This window comes from Diplotaxodon limnothrissa, linkage group LG4 (genome assembly GCF_057381915.1).
Source record: "Diplotaxodon limnothrissa isolate DT_005_m linkage group LG4, D_limnothrissa_male_GT1.1, whole genome shotgun sequence".
Taxonomy (NCBI): domain Eukaryota; kingdom Metazoa; phylum Chordata; class Actinopteri; order Cichliformes; family Cichlidae; genus Diplotaxodon; species Diplotaxodon limnothrissa.
The window spans coordinates 30,102,486-30,122,003 of NC_140599.1; the positions used below are offsets into that span (position 1 = coordinate 30,102,486).

Consider the following 19,518-nt stretch of genomic DNA (forward strand, 5'->3'; position numbering starts at 1 on the left):
AATGGAGACGGAAAGCTTCCAAAAGTTCAGACTTGTATTGAGTTTAATGTCTGTCGAGAGTCGGGGAGCTGAAAATTAACATCACAAGTGGCTTCAATTATAGATGAGGTGTGAATAGTATGTCATCATGTGTTCAGGGTTAGAAGTACTGCATGTCTGTTACCATAGCGACCACATTATTTTAGAGTGATGCTGTGTAGATGCTCTACTTAAAAACTTTTTCTTCTGCAGTTTGTTCCTGATCATGTCCTCTCCTCCTTTCTTTTTCACCTTGCAGTGTATCTCTGGGAATGATGGTGTTGCCACTTTTGCCGCCCTCTCTGTCGCCATGACGATGCCATTTAGCCCCCTGTCCAGCGACGAGGAGCAACAAAGGATGCTGGGAAACAGTCGACATCTCTATCCTGGGGCAGAGGACGAGGAAGAGGAGGAGGAAGAGGAGGAAGAGGAAATGGAGGAAGATGAACGCGATGATGAAGGGGAAGAGGAGGAGAATGGCGAGCTAGAGGGGGAGGAGGAAGACGAGGAGGAGGAGATGGTGGAGGAGGTCAGGCGTGGAGGCCTCTCACGGGGCGGCAGAGGCGAGGGACACAGGCAGTCAGGTAAAATTGCCGGACGTCCCACAGGGGACAGGCAGGTCCGACCGGGGAATCCTGGAAACCCCTATTCGTCTAACCCCGGACCCACACACCAACAGCAGGCCAATCAGATACAGCAGCAGCAGCAGCAGCAGAGGAGGCTGAAGGAACACAGCGCCAGCTCGTTGCCATCTGAGGACGCCCACATTGCCATGATGGTGTTTCGCATTGGCATCCCAGACATAAAGCAAACGGTGAGTGCTGTCTGCACACAGCAACAATCACTGACAAGTTTATAAACAGCCTGAAGTCCACCTGCTGTTCCAACAGTTTCAACACCCAAGAATCAAGATTCATTCAGTTATGAATCATGCAACACAAGGTTTCTTTTTTAAATATAATATCAGAAAATGAAAAATAATAACTGTCTTAATATTGTGTGTATGGAGAAAACATCTTTAGTTTTAGTCTTTTTCAGTTTGATCATAACCATCATGGGGAGGCTTTGGGATGTGTACGTAATACTTACATGTTAGCACTCTATATGTTCTGAACAGCTTAAATGCTCCTAACACACACATTAAAAATACTAAAGCGGAATAGTTTTAAACAATAAAAACAATTCCATCTAAGGAAACAACTAAAGCTGAACTGAATCCAAAGATCCAAATCAAAAAGTTGTTAGATGTGTTTTTTTGTCCTGTCGCCCTCTCCTGTGATGGAGATGGCTGCCCTGACCTGAGCCTGGTACTGCCAGAGGTTTCTTCCTGTTAAAAGGAGGTTTTTCCTTCCCACTGTCGCCAAGTGCTTGGTCATACTGGGTCATCTGATAGTTGGGGTTTTCTCTGAATTAATGGTGGATCTTTACCTTACAATATTAAACGCTTTGATGTGACTGTTGTTGTGATTTTGCGCTATATAATTAAAATTGAATTGAATTGTACTGATGAGGATTGTCAGTGTTCTGGGGAGTTTATTCACCTGCTGCAGAAGCTTCTGGTACCAGTTTATGATGTTTCCAGTTGCATATAATCATACTTACTCTGTCCAATTGCTGTTTGGTCAGATGCCTCCTATTTGGTAACTTTATGCATAAAGTGTCTTTTGACATCTTTGACATCATGATGCACTTATTTAGTTTTACAGACCTACAAAGTCTGCATTTGGAGGGTGACAGCTAGTTTACACTTATTGTTTCCCTCACGAGCGGCAGCATGAAAAGTGCCATTATAACTGCCGGTACAGTTTGATATCATTTATTTATGCTGCTGGGTTGAAGACACAATGACACAAGTGGGCAATTTTATTGACATATTACTACAGGAACTCAGAGATTCTTAAATTATGCAGTATGGCCTTAGATAATACATGCTGCAACAGCTTGAGAAGATGAGAATTTTTAGAGAAAACCTTGACAAAAAACTCCATGATCACTTTGCATCTTGCCACGACTGCTTGTGCTGATATTCCAGCACAACAACTACAGCGAGTCCAACCTGGAGTCTTCAGTTCAGGTTAGATTTCCAACGTAAACAGCACAGTTTTGCCTAAATCTTCCCAGTTTTTGGACGTGACAGCCTACTAACTAATCACTACACTCTTACACTCCTTAACACACCACAACTCCATGCTTTAATGAAGAACTTGAACACAACTGATCCACGAAAGCTGCACTGAAAACCTGCAAGATTTTACATTCTTTAAATGAGAATCAGTGTGGCATGATTTAGAAAACATAAGCAGACAACTGAAGAAAAAAAAATCACCAATTTGGTGCCTGCTTTTATAAAAGAGCTGTAAAAAACGCAGCTGCTTTCAGTGACCAGAGACATAGATAGTACAGTTGAGCGAAAGATCTGTGAAGAAATAAAAATTTTCAAGGTGTGAAAACAAGGAAGCCTTCGTGACACCTTCAAAGAAATACACGTCGCCTCAGGTTTACTGTGGAACATCTATGCCTCTGTACTGACTCCTTGGTGTTAGGTAGGAGGGAGCCGTGTTCAGCATTGTTGCCCTGGGGCCAGTCGTTTCTTAATCCGTCCACGAATGTATGACAGTACATGCGGCCAGTTCAGTCTAAATGGACAATGTGCAGTGTGGGAGAGTATAATTCTCTCTTTCTTTCTTGCTGTCTCACTGCATCCACAGTGAACAACCAAGAGAAGCGCAAACACTTTCAGCAAAGTGGCTCTCTGAGAGAGAGAGAAAGAGAGGGACTTTCAAGGTGACCCAACTCCCGAGAAAAGACGAAGAGAGCGAGAGGCAGAGCCAAAATGCACACAAAAGCAATTAGGATGAGAGTATGTGGACAAGAATTAGATTTTGCAAAGCAGGAAAGGATTCAGCCAAACTGAGTGAAGCTAAAGTGGAGAGAGGAGTTACGGGGGGGGCCCTAGCTTAATGTTACCAAAGAGATTTTAAATGGTGCAATAAAGCATGGTGTGAAAAGCCCTTTTAGGTGTGACTGGTTTTAAGAGGGCTGTCCAGAATCACGATAGACCAATCTGCCATCGCTCTGCATTTCCCCGGATGCGGTCTTACATCACATCAGTGCAACACAAGTGTGTCTAAATTGGCTTTACGGGTTGGAGATGGAGCTGCCTCCGTGTACAGTACTTTACTTTAACCACTCACAAAAATCAGGCAGAAATCGGTGCCAGGCATTTTTCAGCCTTTTCCCCCCACTTGAATCTCAGTGATGAGCGATCTGTTAAAATTAAACTCACTGATAATTGAGGAAATCATTGTGGATGCATCTTTGCTCATGTCCAGATTAAAGTCGCTAACGGTGCGATCGTGGTTCAAGAGTTGGGAGTTCGCCTTATAATAGGAAGGTTGCTGGTTCGAGCCCCGGCTTGGACAGTCTCGATCGTTGTGTCCTTGGGCAAGACGCTTCACCCGTTGCCTACTGGTGGTGGTCAGAGGGCCCGGTGGCGCCAGTGTCCGGCAGCCTGGCCTCTGTCAGTGCGCCCCAGGGTGGCTGTGGCTACAATGTAGCTTTCCATCACCTGTGTGTGGATGACTGGTTGTGTAAAGCGCTTTGGGGTCCTTAGCGACTAGAAAAGCGCTATACAAATACAGGCCATTTACCATTACCATTTACTATCTGTCCCCGTTTCTTTATTCGGTTATGTGATCTTGGCCTCTGTCATGTATTTATTGGTTGCTTTATACACCAACAGCAAGAATATGACTCCAAACGTGTGGATGGCTGTCCATATTTTGTATTTACCATCCCAGAGCGCTATAAATGCTTCGCTCATGCCTTCTTCCTCCCTCTTGCTGCTGTGTGATTTATTATTGATCTGTGCATGGGTGTTTTCAGCTGTGTTTTTGCTGTGTGTATCTGTGTGCATGCATGTGTTTGTGTCTGCGTGATTTGGTATTTTTTAAATTAGACCGTAAATAATTCACTTCTCCCTGTTTATTCTAACAACAGAATCAAAGTTTTACTGTAAAAATATGAATAAATGAAAAGGGTTTTGGGGGAAGATGCTCATTTATGCTTGGGGGCAAAACCTCAGAAATTTACTAGACAGTTCCATAAAGACAGAAAATGGCACTGATGCAAAAAGAGAGAGGGGTAAAAAGATGGAGACAGAGTAGATGAAAGTACGAAGAAGATAGAGGCAAAGGTAAATGGGGGGAAATGGGAGTAGATCAAAGTGGAATGAAGCTGTGAGATAGGTAGATGTAGGAGTTAGAGAGGGATTGAGATTGATAAAGTGAAGCAGACAGAAGTAAATAAAGGTGAAATGAAAATAGCTCTACAGAAAGGAGGTGGTTGCAGGTTCATGTTGACCTTTAGCTAACATTATGCCATTTTTTATGTTGATTTTTCTGTATCTTTACATCTGAACATTTAAGATTCACTTCAATCTGAAATAACTTGTTACTGCAGCCACCTTAAAAACTGTGATTGCAATACTAAAAAGTATTAGCATTAGCATCGCATTAATCAGCTACACTTTAAGTGGAGCTCTTCTGCTTTTCTTTATGTTCCATCACATATGCTGCTCCATTAGTGGATGCCCATATTAAACCTGCCCAGAATATCAATCAGATCGCAGCATGTGCAGGGAATTCATATGAGCTGAAAACCCTGGCTTCGGTCTGATCTAAACACTCAGTTTTTCTACTCTTGGCTCTGCATGATGTCATTGAGAGTGGAAATTTATAATATAGCCGAGACAATCCAACAGCTCCGGGCGTGAGCACAGAAGCGCCACCTGTTATAAGTCTCTGTAGGTTCTCCTCCATTAGAAATCAACTTGACTTTTCCTTAGATTCATGAAGAAATTTCATGACTCATCCAAAAGGCTTCAGGGTGGGTCTTCAACTCTCAGGTACTCCAAGAGGTTAAATACCCAAGATTCCCCATCATTGTCTAGCACTGAAGAAGCTTCACAATCCCAACGTCTTCATAATCCCCCAAAGAAGTCGAGTTACATTCGGCTCCAGCACTTAAACCCCCCACCTGCTGTTCTGACACTCTGTTTGTGAGAGGTAGCCAATCAGAAGGAAGCTAAAACAGGCTGTTTCAAACAGAGGATGACGTGACGGGTTCCACCAAAGCTCATTTAAGCTAAATACGGAGCAATTTGAAGTCCAAGTACAAGAATAAGAAGCTGGAAATGAGCATAAAGATTTGCTTTTAATGTGTAACATTTCTCAGTTTTTTAAAAAAAAATGTCTTTACCAAGGAGAGAGCTGAGGTAGAGGAATGCAATCAGTGACAGTTTTTTCTGTCTTTTGTGAAACTAGGTGGGCAAGTAGGAAATGAGCAAATCAGGAATCAAATATAATCAAATAATATTTGACATGGATCAAAAACACTTAAAAACACTGAGATAGGCGGGTACTATCGGAGAACTCCTCCACAGAAGAACTTTCAAATATTTTTTTGAGAAAAACAACAAAAATGAAGCCTGTTTGAGTTCAGTCTTTTAATAGGAAAGATTTTTATGCCTCTTCATGTCACAGCGGGACTGAACGGACTCACGCGCAGGCTCTAGGTCTTGAAAGCACAAGAGTCTTTATTATGATACGTCAGGTGATTATTTACAAAAGTGAGGGGAAAGCCGGGCTCCGGGGGTCCACACACGAACGGGAAAGACGCCGATAGTCACACACACACACTCCGTCCACTCCTCACGCTCCTCTTCACACTCCAATCACTCGGGTAACACAGGGGTTGGTCCAGGGAATCTGTACACAGAGACACGAAGGGATTGTAAGGCAAATCGCTGTGAAAACACTCTAGAAGTAATTGAGCTGGGGTTACACTGACGAGGGTCGGCAACGGTCCAGCGACGAGAAACACAGAGCTGCCATCTTATAAAGGAGCTGGAACACTCATGATGAGCCGCAGGTGCGTGATTGCGACCCGGTGCGTGGGCCAAGGGCAGGAGCCCACAGGTGAGCTCCGCCCAGGCAGAGGGAGAAGGGAAAGGGGGAAGGGAGAGAGCAGGAACAAAAAAGAATGTAAAAACATATGTAGCCATACTGAGCCGACCGGGTAGGCACAGGGACCCTGACACTTCAGATCTTTTCTTTTTGTGCGGGTGGTGCAAAGGATTACACAAAATAAATAATAAATAATTATATGTCTTTAAAGCAATTAGATGCTGAATTGCTTTTGCAATCTGTGTAATTTGCTTTCTTAAATTACACAGACCTAAAAACAATTCTAAAAGGCTTGTAATCGCATTCATTAACTTGTTTTGAAATATTTGTCTAAGTGTGCACTCTTTTAATGTCTTCTTCAGTTATTTAAAGCCCCTTTGATCTCTTCCATTTTTTGTGCTCTATTTCTGAGCTGATTCTAAAGATAAACTCACACTTGCAGATAAACATTAACATAAGAAAGAGCTGAAACATAACCTCATCGACTTCCTGCCGAGGTGTACTGACTGAGTGCATATTGTCTTACTCCTCAAGGTCATGAGCGTTAGAACCCAGCGGCATCTCTCTGACATTTCATACTCTTGCACTCTTCCTGTCCTGTCTCAGCCTCCTTGGGTCATTGTTTAACTCCCTTTCTCAATCTCAGACTGTACTTTCAGAATGAAAACATCTGAAGTCCACAGTTATCCCTCTTGGTCAATCTCTTGCTCTTTAATGGAAAATGGCCTGCATTTGTATAGCGCTTTTCTAGTCCCTAAGGACCCCAAAGCGCTTCACACTACATTCAGTCATTCACCCATTCACACACACATTCACACACTGGCGATGGCAAGCTACATTGTAGCCACAGCTGCCCTGGGGCGCACTGACAGAGGCGAGGCTGCCGGACACTGGCGCCACCGGGCCCTTTATCCTCCTCCTCTGTCCTGTCACTGATGTGAAGTATCATTCCTTCCCCCTCCCACCTTCACCCACTGCTTTAGCTCTGTTCTACACTTCGGCTAATTCCTCCTAAATAAGCCCTAATTGCATTTTAATTGTATTATAATGAATCAAGGGACTGACCGTAGTATGCAAATGGAAAGGTTATTAATTGAGGGAGGAGGATATGGAGTGATGGAAGAGCATCTACATGCAGTAATGCACAGGACACAGATAAATACACACAGACACTTGTAACCCCTATAGACATGGTTACTAGTATTTTCTTGTTTTTACCTGGTATTATTATTTCCGACACCCCTTGAACACACTTTGATTTTCTGTAGTTCAGTGAATGCAACAAAAGCACGTTGCTGCATTAAGCTAGGCAAAACGGAGCAAGACACCGAGAGCAAATAACAAGCTACACAAGGCCTTTATGTGTTTTACTCTCGACCAAAACCAGGCAGAGCGTGTATTTGTTTCTTGGGAATTCCGACTGGTTTTTTGTGATCCTGGATCTGAAGTGGTTCTGGATATGGATGGCGAGCCAGACCCTGTGAAAACTCTTGGCGAATCCAAAAGCAGTGTGGCCAGCTGTTCTGGATGCAGGAGTAGAGCTACAGTCTGAATTACTTCGAATCGCAGGATTTCAGATAAGCAAGAGCAAAAACTGCTTACTTCATACGGATTGTTTCTCTGGGAAACTATTGAACTCCCAATATCCTGCTCATCAGGAGTCAGGTCTAAAGAGACTACTTATTTTATTTTATTTTGTTGTTATTTTCAAAAGAGCGCTCTTCTCTGTTGATCTTCTGTTAATTTTCTATGCTGTTTACATTGGATTATTGCACCACTGTAACATTGTAATAAATCTGCCGGCTGTTCAACACTCAATTCTCTCAAATTTATTTTACTCCTCTCGAATCTAGTCTATAAGTTTAACCCTACTATACTAAGCAGGTGTTACATAAAAGTGGCGAGCCAGCCAGGAGGAGTTTGGCTATTTAATGCCTTTAATCCAATCATTGGCACACAGTTGGCAGTTTTATGACAATTTTTGCACATTTTTCCACTGAAGTAACATGGATGTCATTGAACGTGAACGTATCAAGGTACCAAATGCTGTACTAATCAGTGGGTTTTCTGGTACAGAGACTGATGAAGAAGTTGTTAAGTTTTTGCAACACTATGGTTCTATTGCACGAACAGTGAAAATTGCTAGTTCTGACCCTGACTTTAAAGATACAGTTATAGTTGAGTTTGAGTATGGCACAGCCATTGAGTCGATTCAGGGTGAACTACCCTGTCACAGAACAACATCTGACCCAAATGTAGTTCACAGCATCCAACTCTTATCCCCAATTTACAGTGCTAAGCTAACGGCTAGTACTACAGAGTCTTACCTTTCTAATTTAAAGGGTATTGCTAAGGTGAGTGGGGTAGATTATGAGAAAATGCTACTTAGTGAACTTAACAAACTTCAGGCCTCTGCTGGGGAAAGGGAGGGTACAGCCTCCTCTAAGGTCATTTCAGTAGATGACCCAGTCCCTTTAATACCTGGTTCTGTTTTGAGACGACCAAGCAGTGAAACTATCCCACCCACTCTGACCACTGACACCATCAATCCTTCCCTTACTGACAGACCAGCTCCTATTTTGAACCCTGAACACTTGACCACACCTGAAGTCCAGAGGGTCATTGTGGAGCACATTGTCAAAAGTACTGATATGTCCCAATCCTATCCAAGCTCTGTAAAATTCAGGTCCTTTTCTGGAAAAACTCCATGCCCTAATACGGAGGTTGACTATGACACTTGGCGAAGTCATGTTGAGTTTTATCTTGCAGATTCTTCTGTTCCTGAAAGACAAGTAGTACGGAAGATCATTGACAGCCTCTTACCGCCAGCTGCAAACATTGTTAAACAATTGGGTCCCTTGTCCAGCCTCAAAGACTTTTTGAGCTTGCTTGATTCTACATATGGAACTGTAGATGACGTTGATGAGCTGTTCGCAAAATTCTTGAGTACAAACCAAAATGCTGGCGAAAAACCTTCAGCCTATGTGCACAGGCTGCAGACTACCCTTGACAAAGTTGTAAAAGGGGGAGGAGTCCCAGTTAGTGATTTCGATCAGCAGCTTTTGAAGCAGTTCTGTAGGGGATGCTGGGATGATAACCTAATCGCTAGCCTCCATCTAGAGCAAAAGAAATCCAGTCCACCCTCCTTTTCTGAGCTGCTTTTACTCTTGCGAACAGAGGAAGATAAGCAGGCAGCCAAGTCAACTCGCATGAAGCAGCACTTGGGAATTTCAAAAGTAAAGGTGCAGTCCAATCCTTTAAATGTTTACCCAACCACTGAGTTTCAAGCTGCTGCTGCTACTGACAGCTCCGCTCAAGCATCTGCCAAGAAACTGCAAAAACAAATTGCTCAACTGCAAGAACAGTTAAGTTCCTTAAAAGCTTCAATGGAAACCATGGTTGCAAAGAAACCTCAGGCAAAGTTCCCAAAAGCTGTAAAGAAACAGCAGCTAAAGGAGGCACAAACACAGAACTCTCCGTTGAAAAATGAAGGCTTTGGCAAAAACAAAAAGCCTCGCCCATGGTTCTGCTTTAACTGTGGCGAGGATGGCCATATAGCTCCCTCTTGTGACAATGAGCCGAATCCCAGTACTGTTGAAGCCAAGCGGAAAGAGCTAAGGGTAAAACAAAAAGCTTGGGAAGACCAATGTGACTCTGATTTAAACTAGTTCCTGTTTCAGTTGAGGGACAAACTGGAACTAGAAGCGACAAAAGTCCCACTCAAAACCGCCCAACAAAAAAGTGTTGTGCACAAACAAGTATGCGTCATTCCAGCTTTCCAAAGGGCTTAATTGGCAAGAAGTGCACAGCTAATGTCAACATAGCTGGAGTGAGTTGCAATTCTTTGTTAGACTCTGGGTCGCAAGTAACGACTATTTCACACTCATTTTACCAGAGACATTTGTCTGATCTTCCCATCCAGCCAATCAGTGACTTAGATGTTGAGGGTGCAAATGGACAAGTTGTACCTTATCTAGGGTATGTAGAAGTTCCAATTGGCTTTCCAAAGGAGTTTGTTGAGTCTGAGCCCCAAATTTCTACATTAGCTCTCATTGTCCCTGATTTACGTTCCAGCACAGACTTACCAGTTTTAATTGGTACAAATGCCCTTGATGTTTTATATGAGGAACACTGTAGGGATACTCCTATTTCATCAGCTGTCTATGGCTATAGTCAGATTTTAAAAATCCTTGAACATAGACATGAAACAAAAAGCACAGGAAAGCTTGGACTAATGACACTGAGGGGCAACACACCTTACGTAATACCAGCTCATGAAAGGGTTTGCCTAGAGAGTTACGCCCACCTAAATTCACCAACCACTGACAGATGGGCAGTTGTAGAGCAGCCAACTTCCTCAGCCCTTCCGGGAGGAATCTTTGTCGATTGCTGCCTTATCACAGTGCCACGTCAAAGTCCTTACAAGCATCCTATTTGGATCAGAAACGAAACCGATCATGACATCATCCTTCCTGTCAACTGCGTTCTTGCTGAACTACACATTGCAGACCAAGTCCTTGAAACTCAAACCACGTCGAGTGCAAACTCTGCAGGCTGTTGCAGCCTGTCGGCAGACTCATGTTCATTACCCAGTGACCAGTTGACCTTTGATTTTGGCGATTCACCTCTGCCCAAGGAATGGGAAAGTCGGGTCACGCAGAGTCTTAGTGCCTACCGTGACGTTTTTGCATGCCACGATCTCGACTTTGGCCATGCCACTAAAGTTAAGCATAAGATCAAGCTTAAAGACGAAACGCCTATAAAACAGAGATCGCGGCCCATTCATCCAAATGACTACGAAGCAGTCAGGAAACACCTTAAAATGCTTCTCGATGCTGGGGTAATAAGACAGTCAGAATCTCCCTTCTCATTCCCCATCGTTGTAGTCAAGAAAAAGAATGGTGAGGTACGCCTCTGTGTGGATTACCGCAAGCTTAATGTGCAAACGGTAAAAGATGCTTACGTGTTGCCAAACCTCGAAGAGACCTTCTCCGCCCTATCTGGTTCAAACTGGTTTTCTGTCATGGACTTGAAGTCAGGCTATTACCAGATAGAGATGGAGGAGGAGGATAAAGCCAAAACAGCCTTCGTATGCCCACTGGGGTTTTATGAGTCCAATCGAATGCCCCAAGGCATCACAAATGCTCCCAGCACCTTTCAGAGGTTAATGGAGAGGTGTATGGGAGACATTAATCTCAAGGAGGTACTCGTCTTCCTAGACGATTTGATTGTTTTCTCAGACTCCCTCGAGCAACATGAACAGAGGCTAAAGCATGTTTTGGACCGTCTTCGTGAATATGGCTTAAAGTTGTCCCCGAAAAAATGTCGCTTTTTCCAGACATCAGTTAAATATTTGGGCCATATTGTCTCCAAAAATGGTGTGCAGACTGATCCTGAAAAGGTTGCTGCTATCAAGACCTGGCCAGTGCCACAAAACTTGAAACAGCTGAAGTCATTTTTAGGGTTCACAGGCTATTATCGTCGATTTGTTAAGGACTATTCAAAGATAGTCCGGCCCTTAAACGATCTCACATGTGGCTATCCACCTCTCAGAAAAGGCCAGAAACAAACAGGCACTTCTAAATATCTCAATCCTCGAGAACCCTTTGCAGACAGATGGACACCTGTTTGTCAGTCAGCCTTTGAATGCATTAAGGAGAAGTTAACATCATCCCCTGTATTGGGGTTTGCAGATCCAAAGCTCCAATATGCTCTGCACACTGACGCTAGTACCACGGGCCTGGGTGCCGCTCTTTATCAGGAGCAGGATGGTAAAATGCGCGTCATTGCCTATGCTAGTAGGGGATTGACACCAAGCGAGACCAGATATCCAGCTCATAAGCTAGAATTTCTAGCTCTGAAATGGTCCATTGTCGAAAAATTCCATGATTACCTTTACGGTAACGAGTTCATCGTTGTAACGGATAACAACCCGCTTACATATATTCTGACCACGGCAAAACTTGACGCAGCGAGTTATCGCTGGTTAGCAGCGTTGTCTACCTTCAACTTCCAAATCAAATACAGAGCTGGGAAGGCTAACCAGGATGCCGACGGCCTATCACGGAGGCCTCATCAAACTCTGGCTGCAGATAGTGTGACATTGGAAGAGGAAAACAGGATTCAACAACTCACCTCACGCCTTCTCGGATCCCTTCCAAGCTCTAACAGTGTATGCCCTGACACTGTAGCAGCTATATGTAATAAGCATCTTCTCAATGAGAACAGTGAGAACTCACCTTGTGTCATTCTGGTTGAGTCCTTGGCTATGAGTGCTGATGCCATTCCTGATGCATACAGTGATGCTGAAACATCTGGTCAAGTAGCTGCTCCCTTGTTTTCTGAGCATGAGCTTAAAGAACACCAAAGATCTGACCCAAGCATAAACCACGTCATTCAGTTACTAGAATCTGGTGCTGATGTTCCATGCGAAAACAGGTCTGAAACATTTGACATAAAACTGATGCTCAGAGAATGGAAACGTTTTGAAATGAGAAATGGCCTTCTGTATAGGAAACGACAGTGTGACTCAGTTACAACTTACCAGCTTGTACTCCCTGTCTCTCTTAGGTCTACTGTTCTCAAGCTGCTCCATGATGATATGGGTCATATGGGGTGGGAGAGGACTCATGATCTAGTGAGGGCAAGATTTTATTGGCCTAAGATGGGTGCTGATATTGAGACTAAAATAAAGAACTGTGGTCGTTGTGTTAGAAGGAAGTCCTTGCCTGAAAAAGCAGCACCACTGGTTAACATCAAAACCACACGCCCAATGGAATTGGTGTGTATGGACTTTCTTTCTATTGAACCCGACAGTAAGAGTACCAAAGACGTGTTGGTCATCACAGATCATTTCACGAAATATGCAGTGGCCTTGCCCACCCGAGACCAAAAGGCAACCACTGTGGCCAAAAATCTTTGGGAAAACTTTTTAGTTCACTATGGGTTCCCCGAACGCCTCCATAGTGACCAGGGGAGGGATTTTGAGTCACATGTTATTAGGGAATTGTGCTCAACCACAGGCATTAAAAAAGTAAGGACCAGTCCTTATCACCCGAGAGGTAACCCCGTTGAGCGATTCAATCGCACCCTGCTTGGTATGCTGGGCACTCTGAAGGATGAGCAAAAGATTCATTGGCGTGATTTTGTCAAGCCTCTTACCCACGCCTACAACTGTTCAAAGAGTGAGGTTACCGGGTTTAGCCCTTACGAGCTAATGTTTGGTCGAAAACCCAAGCTACCAGTCGACCTTGCCTTTGGGTTGCCAGTTACAGGGGACTCACCAACATCCCATTCCCAGTATGTGCGCAATCTGAAAGCTAGGCTTGAGGAAAGTTACCAGATTGCACTCGAAAACTCCAAGAGAGTTGCTGAGCGAAACAAGAACAGGTTTGATAAAAAAGTCAGAGAGTCCACACTTCAAGCTGGGGACAGAGTCTTAGTCAAGAACGTTCGTTTGCGCAGTAAACACAAACTTGGCGATAAATGGGAACACATGGTGTACCGTGTTGTTAAGAAACTGGAAAATCTTCATCGAGACCTTTTACTTGCATGTGGTGATCTCTCAGACATTGAGGATGAGGTTGAGACAAAGCCCAAACCTCCACGTCGACCTAAGACTCGGCAGAGCCCTTCTGAACCTAAAGATACAGAAATGTCAGAGTCTGAGGAGGAGTATGAATGCATTTCAAGTCATCCCTCAATCCAAACCAAGACGTTTATCAGAATTTGTGACCAAACTCAAAACCATTCCCATGTGCAAAATGAGACAACAAGCTCCGAAATTCAAAATGATCCATGTACGCTCAAAAGTGACAACTCTTTGCTTCAACCAATAGAGACAATCTCGGACGAGAATGACCATGGACAGGGAAATCAAACTGAACCTGAATTGCTGAATGAGGAATCTCACTCCAACATCATGGGAGAGAATCATATTGTCCAAGTTCAAGGAGAACCAGATGTTGAGATAGAAAACATAGAGCAGAGTGAAAATATCACTGACCAACATGCTGAACAAACACCTGAAATAACTCCTGAAACACCTCAAGTGAGAAAATCTGAGAGATTAAAGCGACCCCCAGGACGGTTTCATTATCCCCAGTTGGGTCAACCCCTTATATCCTTTGCACAACGATTTCTGGATAACTTTAACCAAGCTCTTGAGTCGTTTAGTAGCTATGAAAACACTCAAATCTATGATGTTTAGATACATTTTAAGTACATGAAGGCACTCATGTTTATTCAAAGGGGGAGGGTGTAACCCCTATAGACATGGTTACTAGTATTTTCTTGTTTTTACCTGGTATTATTATTTCCGACACCCCTTGAACACACTTTGATTTTCTGTAGTTCAGTGAATGCAACAAAAGCACGTTGCTGCATTAAGCTAGGCAAAACGGAGCAAGACACCGAGAGCAAATAACAAGCTACACAAGGCCTTTATGTGTTTTACTCTCGACCAAAACCAGGCAGAGCGTGTATTTGTTTCTTGGGAATTCCGACTGGTTTTTTGTGATCCTGGATCTGAAGTGGTTCTGGATATGGATGGCGAGCCAGACCCTGTGAAAACTCTTGGCGAATCCAAAAGCAGTGTGGCCAGCTGTTCTGGATGCAGGAGTAGAGCTACAGTCTGAATTACTTCGAATCGCAGGATTTCAGATAAGCAAGAGCAAAAACTGCTTACTTCATACGGATTGTTTCTCTGGGAAACTATTGAACTCCCAATATCCTGCTCATCAGGAGTCAGGTCTAAAGAGACTACTTATTTTATTTTATTTTGTTGTTATTTTCAAAAGAGCGCTCTTCTCTGTTGATCTTCTGTTAATTTTCTATGCTGTTTACATTGGATTATTGCACCACTGTAACATTGTAATAAATCTGCCGGCTGTTCAACACTCAATTCTCTCAAATTTATTTTACTCCTCTCGAATCTAGTCTATAAGTTTAACCCTACTATACTAAGCAGGTGTTACACACTGGTAATTATTTTGCCTTTTTTTTTCTTTTTTTTGCAGAAAACCAGCTCTAATATTTAATGTGCACTAATCAGTGGTGTGCATCTAGGAAATGATGCATTAGATGCAGTTTAAATACAAATTGACCTACACCAATTGACTCTGACATGGCAATTTATATTATGATTTCATTGGAGCTGTTGCACAGCAGATTATATTTGTACAGTAGACAGGAAAAAATCAGCATGATCTTAAAATCTATTCTGGATCATAAGGAAATTTCTCAGTGTATCCACAAATACAAGCTATTGATGACATGAAGTATGCAGTAAAAGTTTGGACTGGCGGTTGTTCTGAGTGTTTTAAGCTTTGCTTTCTTTACGAGTGCTGAGATGCTGTGCATTTTTAGCACTCTTATAAGCACACTGTAATCCACATTGTGGGACATAAATAGAAACGGGCACGTTATCTAGATGCATGGCTCTTATTGGATTTGCTTTGGTGTTCTCTGAGCTGAGTTGACCAGGACATCATTTTATATTCCTTTCAGCTGGTTAGTGGACAAACTCAGTATTTTACAACCTTTTACAACCTGGGTTTGCCACTTATCTGTACTCAAATTTTAATAACTGTACAGTACTCTGCTTTGGTAACCATTGTCCATGATGTAAATATGTAAAAATTGTGTTTTTGTTCTGTGTCCTGTTCTGTTTGCATATTTGTTGTTGCTGCTGATACAACCAAATTTCCCCCTTGTGGGACAATTAAAGGATTCTTCTATTCTATTCTATTTACTGAGGCGACAGATCAAGGAACCTGAACACTGTATTACCATAAATGTCTATGCAATATGACTTCTTTTACAATCACCCCTGTTTGCTAGGTTTATCACACTTCTGCATAGGCTTCACTTTTTCGATCCATCTTCTACATCCATTTTCCACAGAGAGTCTCTTTGGTAGCTGTGGGTTGTAGCTGCAGTCACAGAATACTGTTACAGCAGTCACAGTAACAGTCTTGTGGCAGCTTTTTTAAGTAGTTACAACTTTTAAGCTATTAATTTGTGTCTCTGGATATGAATTTTCCATTTTTTCCATCACCTTGAACATGATTTTTCATCTGACCGATCTCCTGTCTACTGATTTGTGTTCATGTGCATTGGAGGCTGGATGGGGTCAGCAGCGTTAAGAGTGATTGGACCAGCGGGGACGGATTTTTAGACTTTAATCGCATTATTAACTGTCATTAGAAGCTCGGTTAGGGTCAGACAAAGATCATTGTTTGGCTGGAGAAAATTGTTGCTACTTATCTAAAAGCTCTGTTTTCTTGGTTGCCAGGGATTCCACTGAAGACTCTTGCGAATATGCATGCTGCAGATATGAAACACATTTTCCACTGAAATACATCAGGCTTAAAGTTGAGCTCTGTCATTACACAAAATGGGGCAATTTGTATCCACGAGTATCACCAAAACGATTCCTATCCATCACACGGTCTTAGGATGTTTCACACCTGCTGTGTTTAGTCCATTTAAATTGAACTTGTGTTCGTTTTCCTCCTTGGCACCTGTGAACACAGTAATCGCACCAAGACCCTTTGGAGTAGGTGGTCTCGGTACGGTTCCAAATTAACTCCAGAGCGGTTCGTTTATGATGTGAAAGTGATCAGACCCCAATCCGAACCAACTTCCAGGTGTACGTTACAAGTTTGAGCTAAAAAACAAAACATTTAGCCACGTATGCTTTGTATTTTAAATGGTGGACGGTACTATAGATGTGCAAAGGTCTGTACGGGTGAGCAATTAGCTGTGACATGAACAAAAAATTCTCAGTGTTGTGTAATTGTCCAGAACACAGCACCTTCTTCCTGCATTTACTTCTGTTGCCTTTGCTACTTTGCTACATCACATGTGGCATCTGTGAAAATCAGAGGATATATCCTTTCTCCCCACACAGTGGCATTTACCTTTGAGGCGTTAAAACTCCCTTAATAGAGCTGCACAATCCTGCTGGGGAGATCTCTCACAAGTCACTATCAATCAAGACTGCACCGCTGGTGCACTGATACTTACAAAGAGAGCAGGAGATGTAGCAGCTTATTATATTTATCAAGAGGGGATTTGCAGGTAGTGGTTATAGGTTAAGAAGAAGGAAGAGACAGTTCAGGGTGTTATGTAAAATAATATTTTTCACTGTCACAGTCATTTCACATTTTATTCTCTAAAGGTCGAAGCTATGTCTGCTATGTCAAATCCAGCTGCTTAAAGTGTTTTCAGATGTCTTCGGTATTTGAAGGAGTCAAAGTTGTGACCTGAGTCAGGTTAAAATGCCGTCTTTGAAATGCTCTTATTTGTAATCTAGTCCACTTTTTTTTTCAAAGGTAGGTTCTGACCTACAAATTACCAGCTCAGAGATCACAGTGACACTCTAATGGTGAATTCCTTTTGGAAGTACTCTTTTATATATTGTGTATTTACTACAGATCTGTTTATAATCATCTGGATTTTGTTGGCCAGCTGGAAACTTTGCATCTATTATTTTGGTTGCTAAAAAGTGTAAACTAATAACTTGCTTTGTGGTTCTTAAGCCAATGTAAAGTGAAAAAACATACAAGGGTCAGACGCTTTATTTAGGCTTGTCAATGTTTCACATCCGTGCTGGTGTAACAACCAAAGAGCAAAAATATGGACGCATTATTGTAAGGATTGAGGTGTTTAACCCAATTATTTAAAATGCTTAAGCTTTATAACATTACACTATAGCACGATTTGTGTGCTTTCAGACCTTGATTCATTAAACTTTATTGAGACTCTGTAGTGCATTGAGGTAGACGCCACATTTTGGAATGTAGCTGAGCTGAAGTCTTTTTGCTGGTCAAATAAATACGTTCACTTTTATTCTGTTTCATTTTAATATCTCCAGTTTCTGACAACAGTCGTCTGATGGCGCTTTAAATGGTCAGATGAGGAATCCACAATATTAAAGAAAGACTCTTAGAAATATCAGCTCTAATAAGGCGACGGAGCTTTTAACAGAGCCAGGCTCAGGGATGGGCCTGGTTTAAGGGATGAGGGCAAATAAATAAAAGAGGAAAAATAATCAGAATGACATCACAAACAACAAACACACAAAAACACAAAGTGCAAGAGAAAGTAGACAAATATTGCATGCAGCAGTGGCGTATAACTGCAAGGGGGTGTAAAGGGGGGAGTTGAGGAGAAGTGCTCGAGTGCATGGAGTGATGGGAAGTCCAGCTTCCTGAACCAGCATTAAGGGATGCTTCGGGGTCAGATGAATCTAAGCGTCACTGAAAAATGAAAATTTGAAGTGGTTTTCTGTCTCCTGAACCTAAACTGGGAGCTGGATCTACAGGACAGGGGTCTGAAAGCTGAAGGCTCTGCCTCCTATTCTACTTTTAAACTGTAGGAACCACATGTAAGCCTGCAGCCTGAGAATGAAGAGCTCTGTTAGGACAATATGGAACTATTAGATCTTTAAGATATAATGGGGCCTATTCACTTAAGACTGTATGTGAGGAGAAGGGTTTTAAATGCAATTCTGGATTTAACAGGAAGGCAGTGAAGATAATTCAGTAAAGGGGACATATTGGCTTTTAGAACAATCACATGAGCAGTTAAAGGACATGTCCTGATAACAGAAATGACTCCAGATTTTCTCATATTGCAATAAAGAGTAAGTATCTGATTACACACTATGTTTTTGAAATAAAAGTGCACATCATAATCAAGTGTATGAAGTAGCATAAACATCTGATCCTACCTTATCATCAACTGGTAGCACACATAAAAGCTGCTGGTACATTAACTCACTCGTGTGCACAGAGACACTTAGATCTGTGTATCACGAGTTGTTCATACCATGCTGTCACAGCGGGAGGTGAAGGCAGTCGTATCTGCAGGTTTATTAGATTGTCAGACTCGTGCACGCCAAGTCAAGTTGGCATTTGCCCGCTGAGTGCATTAAACAGCATGAAACAGATGAGTTTTTCTACGCTGTTTGACTTGAGCTGAATTCTTTCAAACCCTGAAGTGAAAGCTGCAGCCCTCGTGCAGGATTTGGCCTCGCAAACGAACTTCCGCACTATTATCTTCCAGTGCCTTGTTAAGATATGTGAACTAGTCAGACTACAAGGCATAGAGTCCGACGTGCTACAGCACTTTAGGGTTTGCATGTTAATGAAAGATGAGCCCCAGAGGTGAACAGAAGTACTGAGATAATAGAGAGGGAAGTATGACAGGAGGAGAGGAGGCAGGGCAGTATACATGTGAGAGAGATGGAAAGTTGATGAAGACAATGGAGGAAGAAAGGACGGGGAAGATAAGGGATGACAGGAATGCTTTAAAATGAATTCATTGTTCTCATCTTCTGTAAAGAAAACGTCTGGTTGGAGTGCATTACAGGGAGAGAGTAGTTAAATGACGACATGCCAGGCACACACGCACGCACTCGCATATGTGTGTGTGTGTCTGTGTGTGGTGGGGGGGTTATTTCCCCATAGATCTCATTAAAGGCTTCTAGTCCCCCTGCAATTGGCCTGCAGAAAAAGGCCAGAGGGGG

General features: G+C 42.6%; 1 protein-coding gene across 2 annotated transcripts in view; it reads left to right on the plus strand.

Annotated features, from left to right (window-relative positions):
- The first annotated feature begins 328 nt into the window (after positions 1 to 328).
- The window catches only part of shank1 (SH3 and multiple ankyrin repeat domains 1), a 78,417-nt gene continuing 59,227 nt past the window's right edge, over positions 329 to 19,518 (plus strand). For both annotated transcript variants that reach the window (XM_085352837.1, XM_085352836.1), the window contains exon 1: positions 329 to 832. In XM_085352837.1, coding sequence (XP_085208963.1) covers positions 329 to 832 — 504 coding nt within the window. The remainder of the gene's footprint in view (positions 833 to 19,518) is intronic.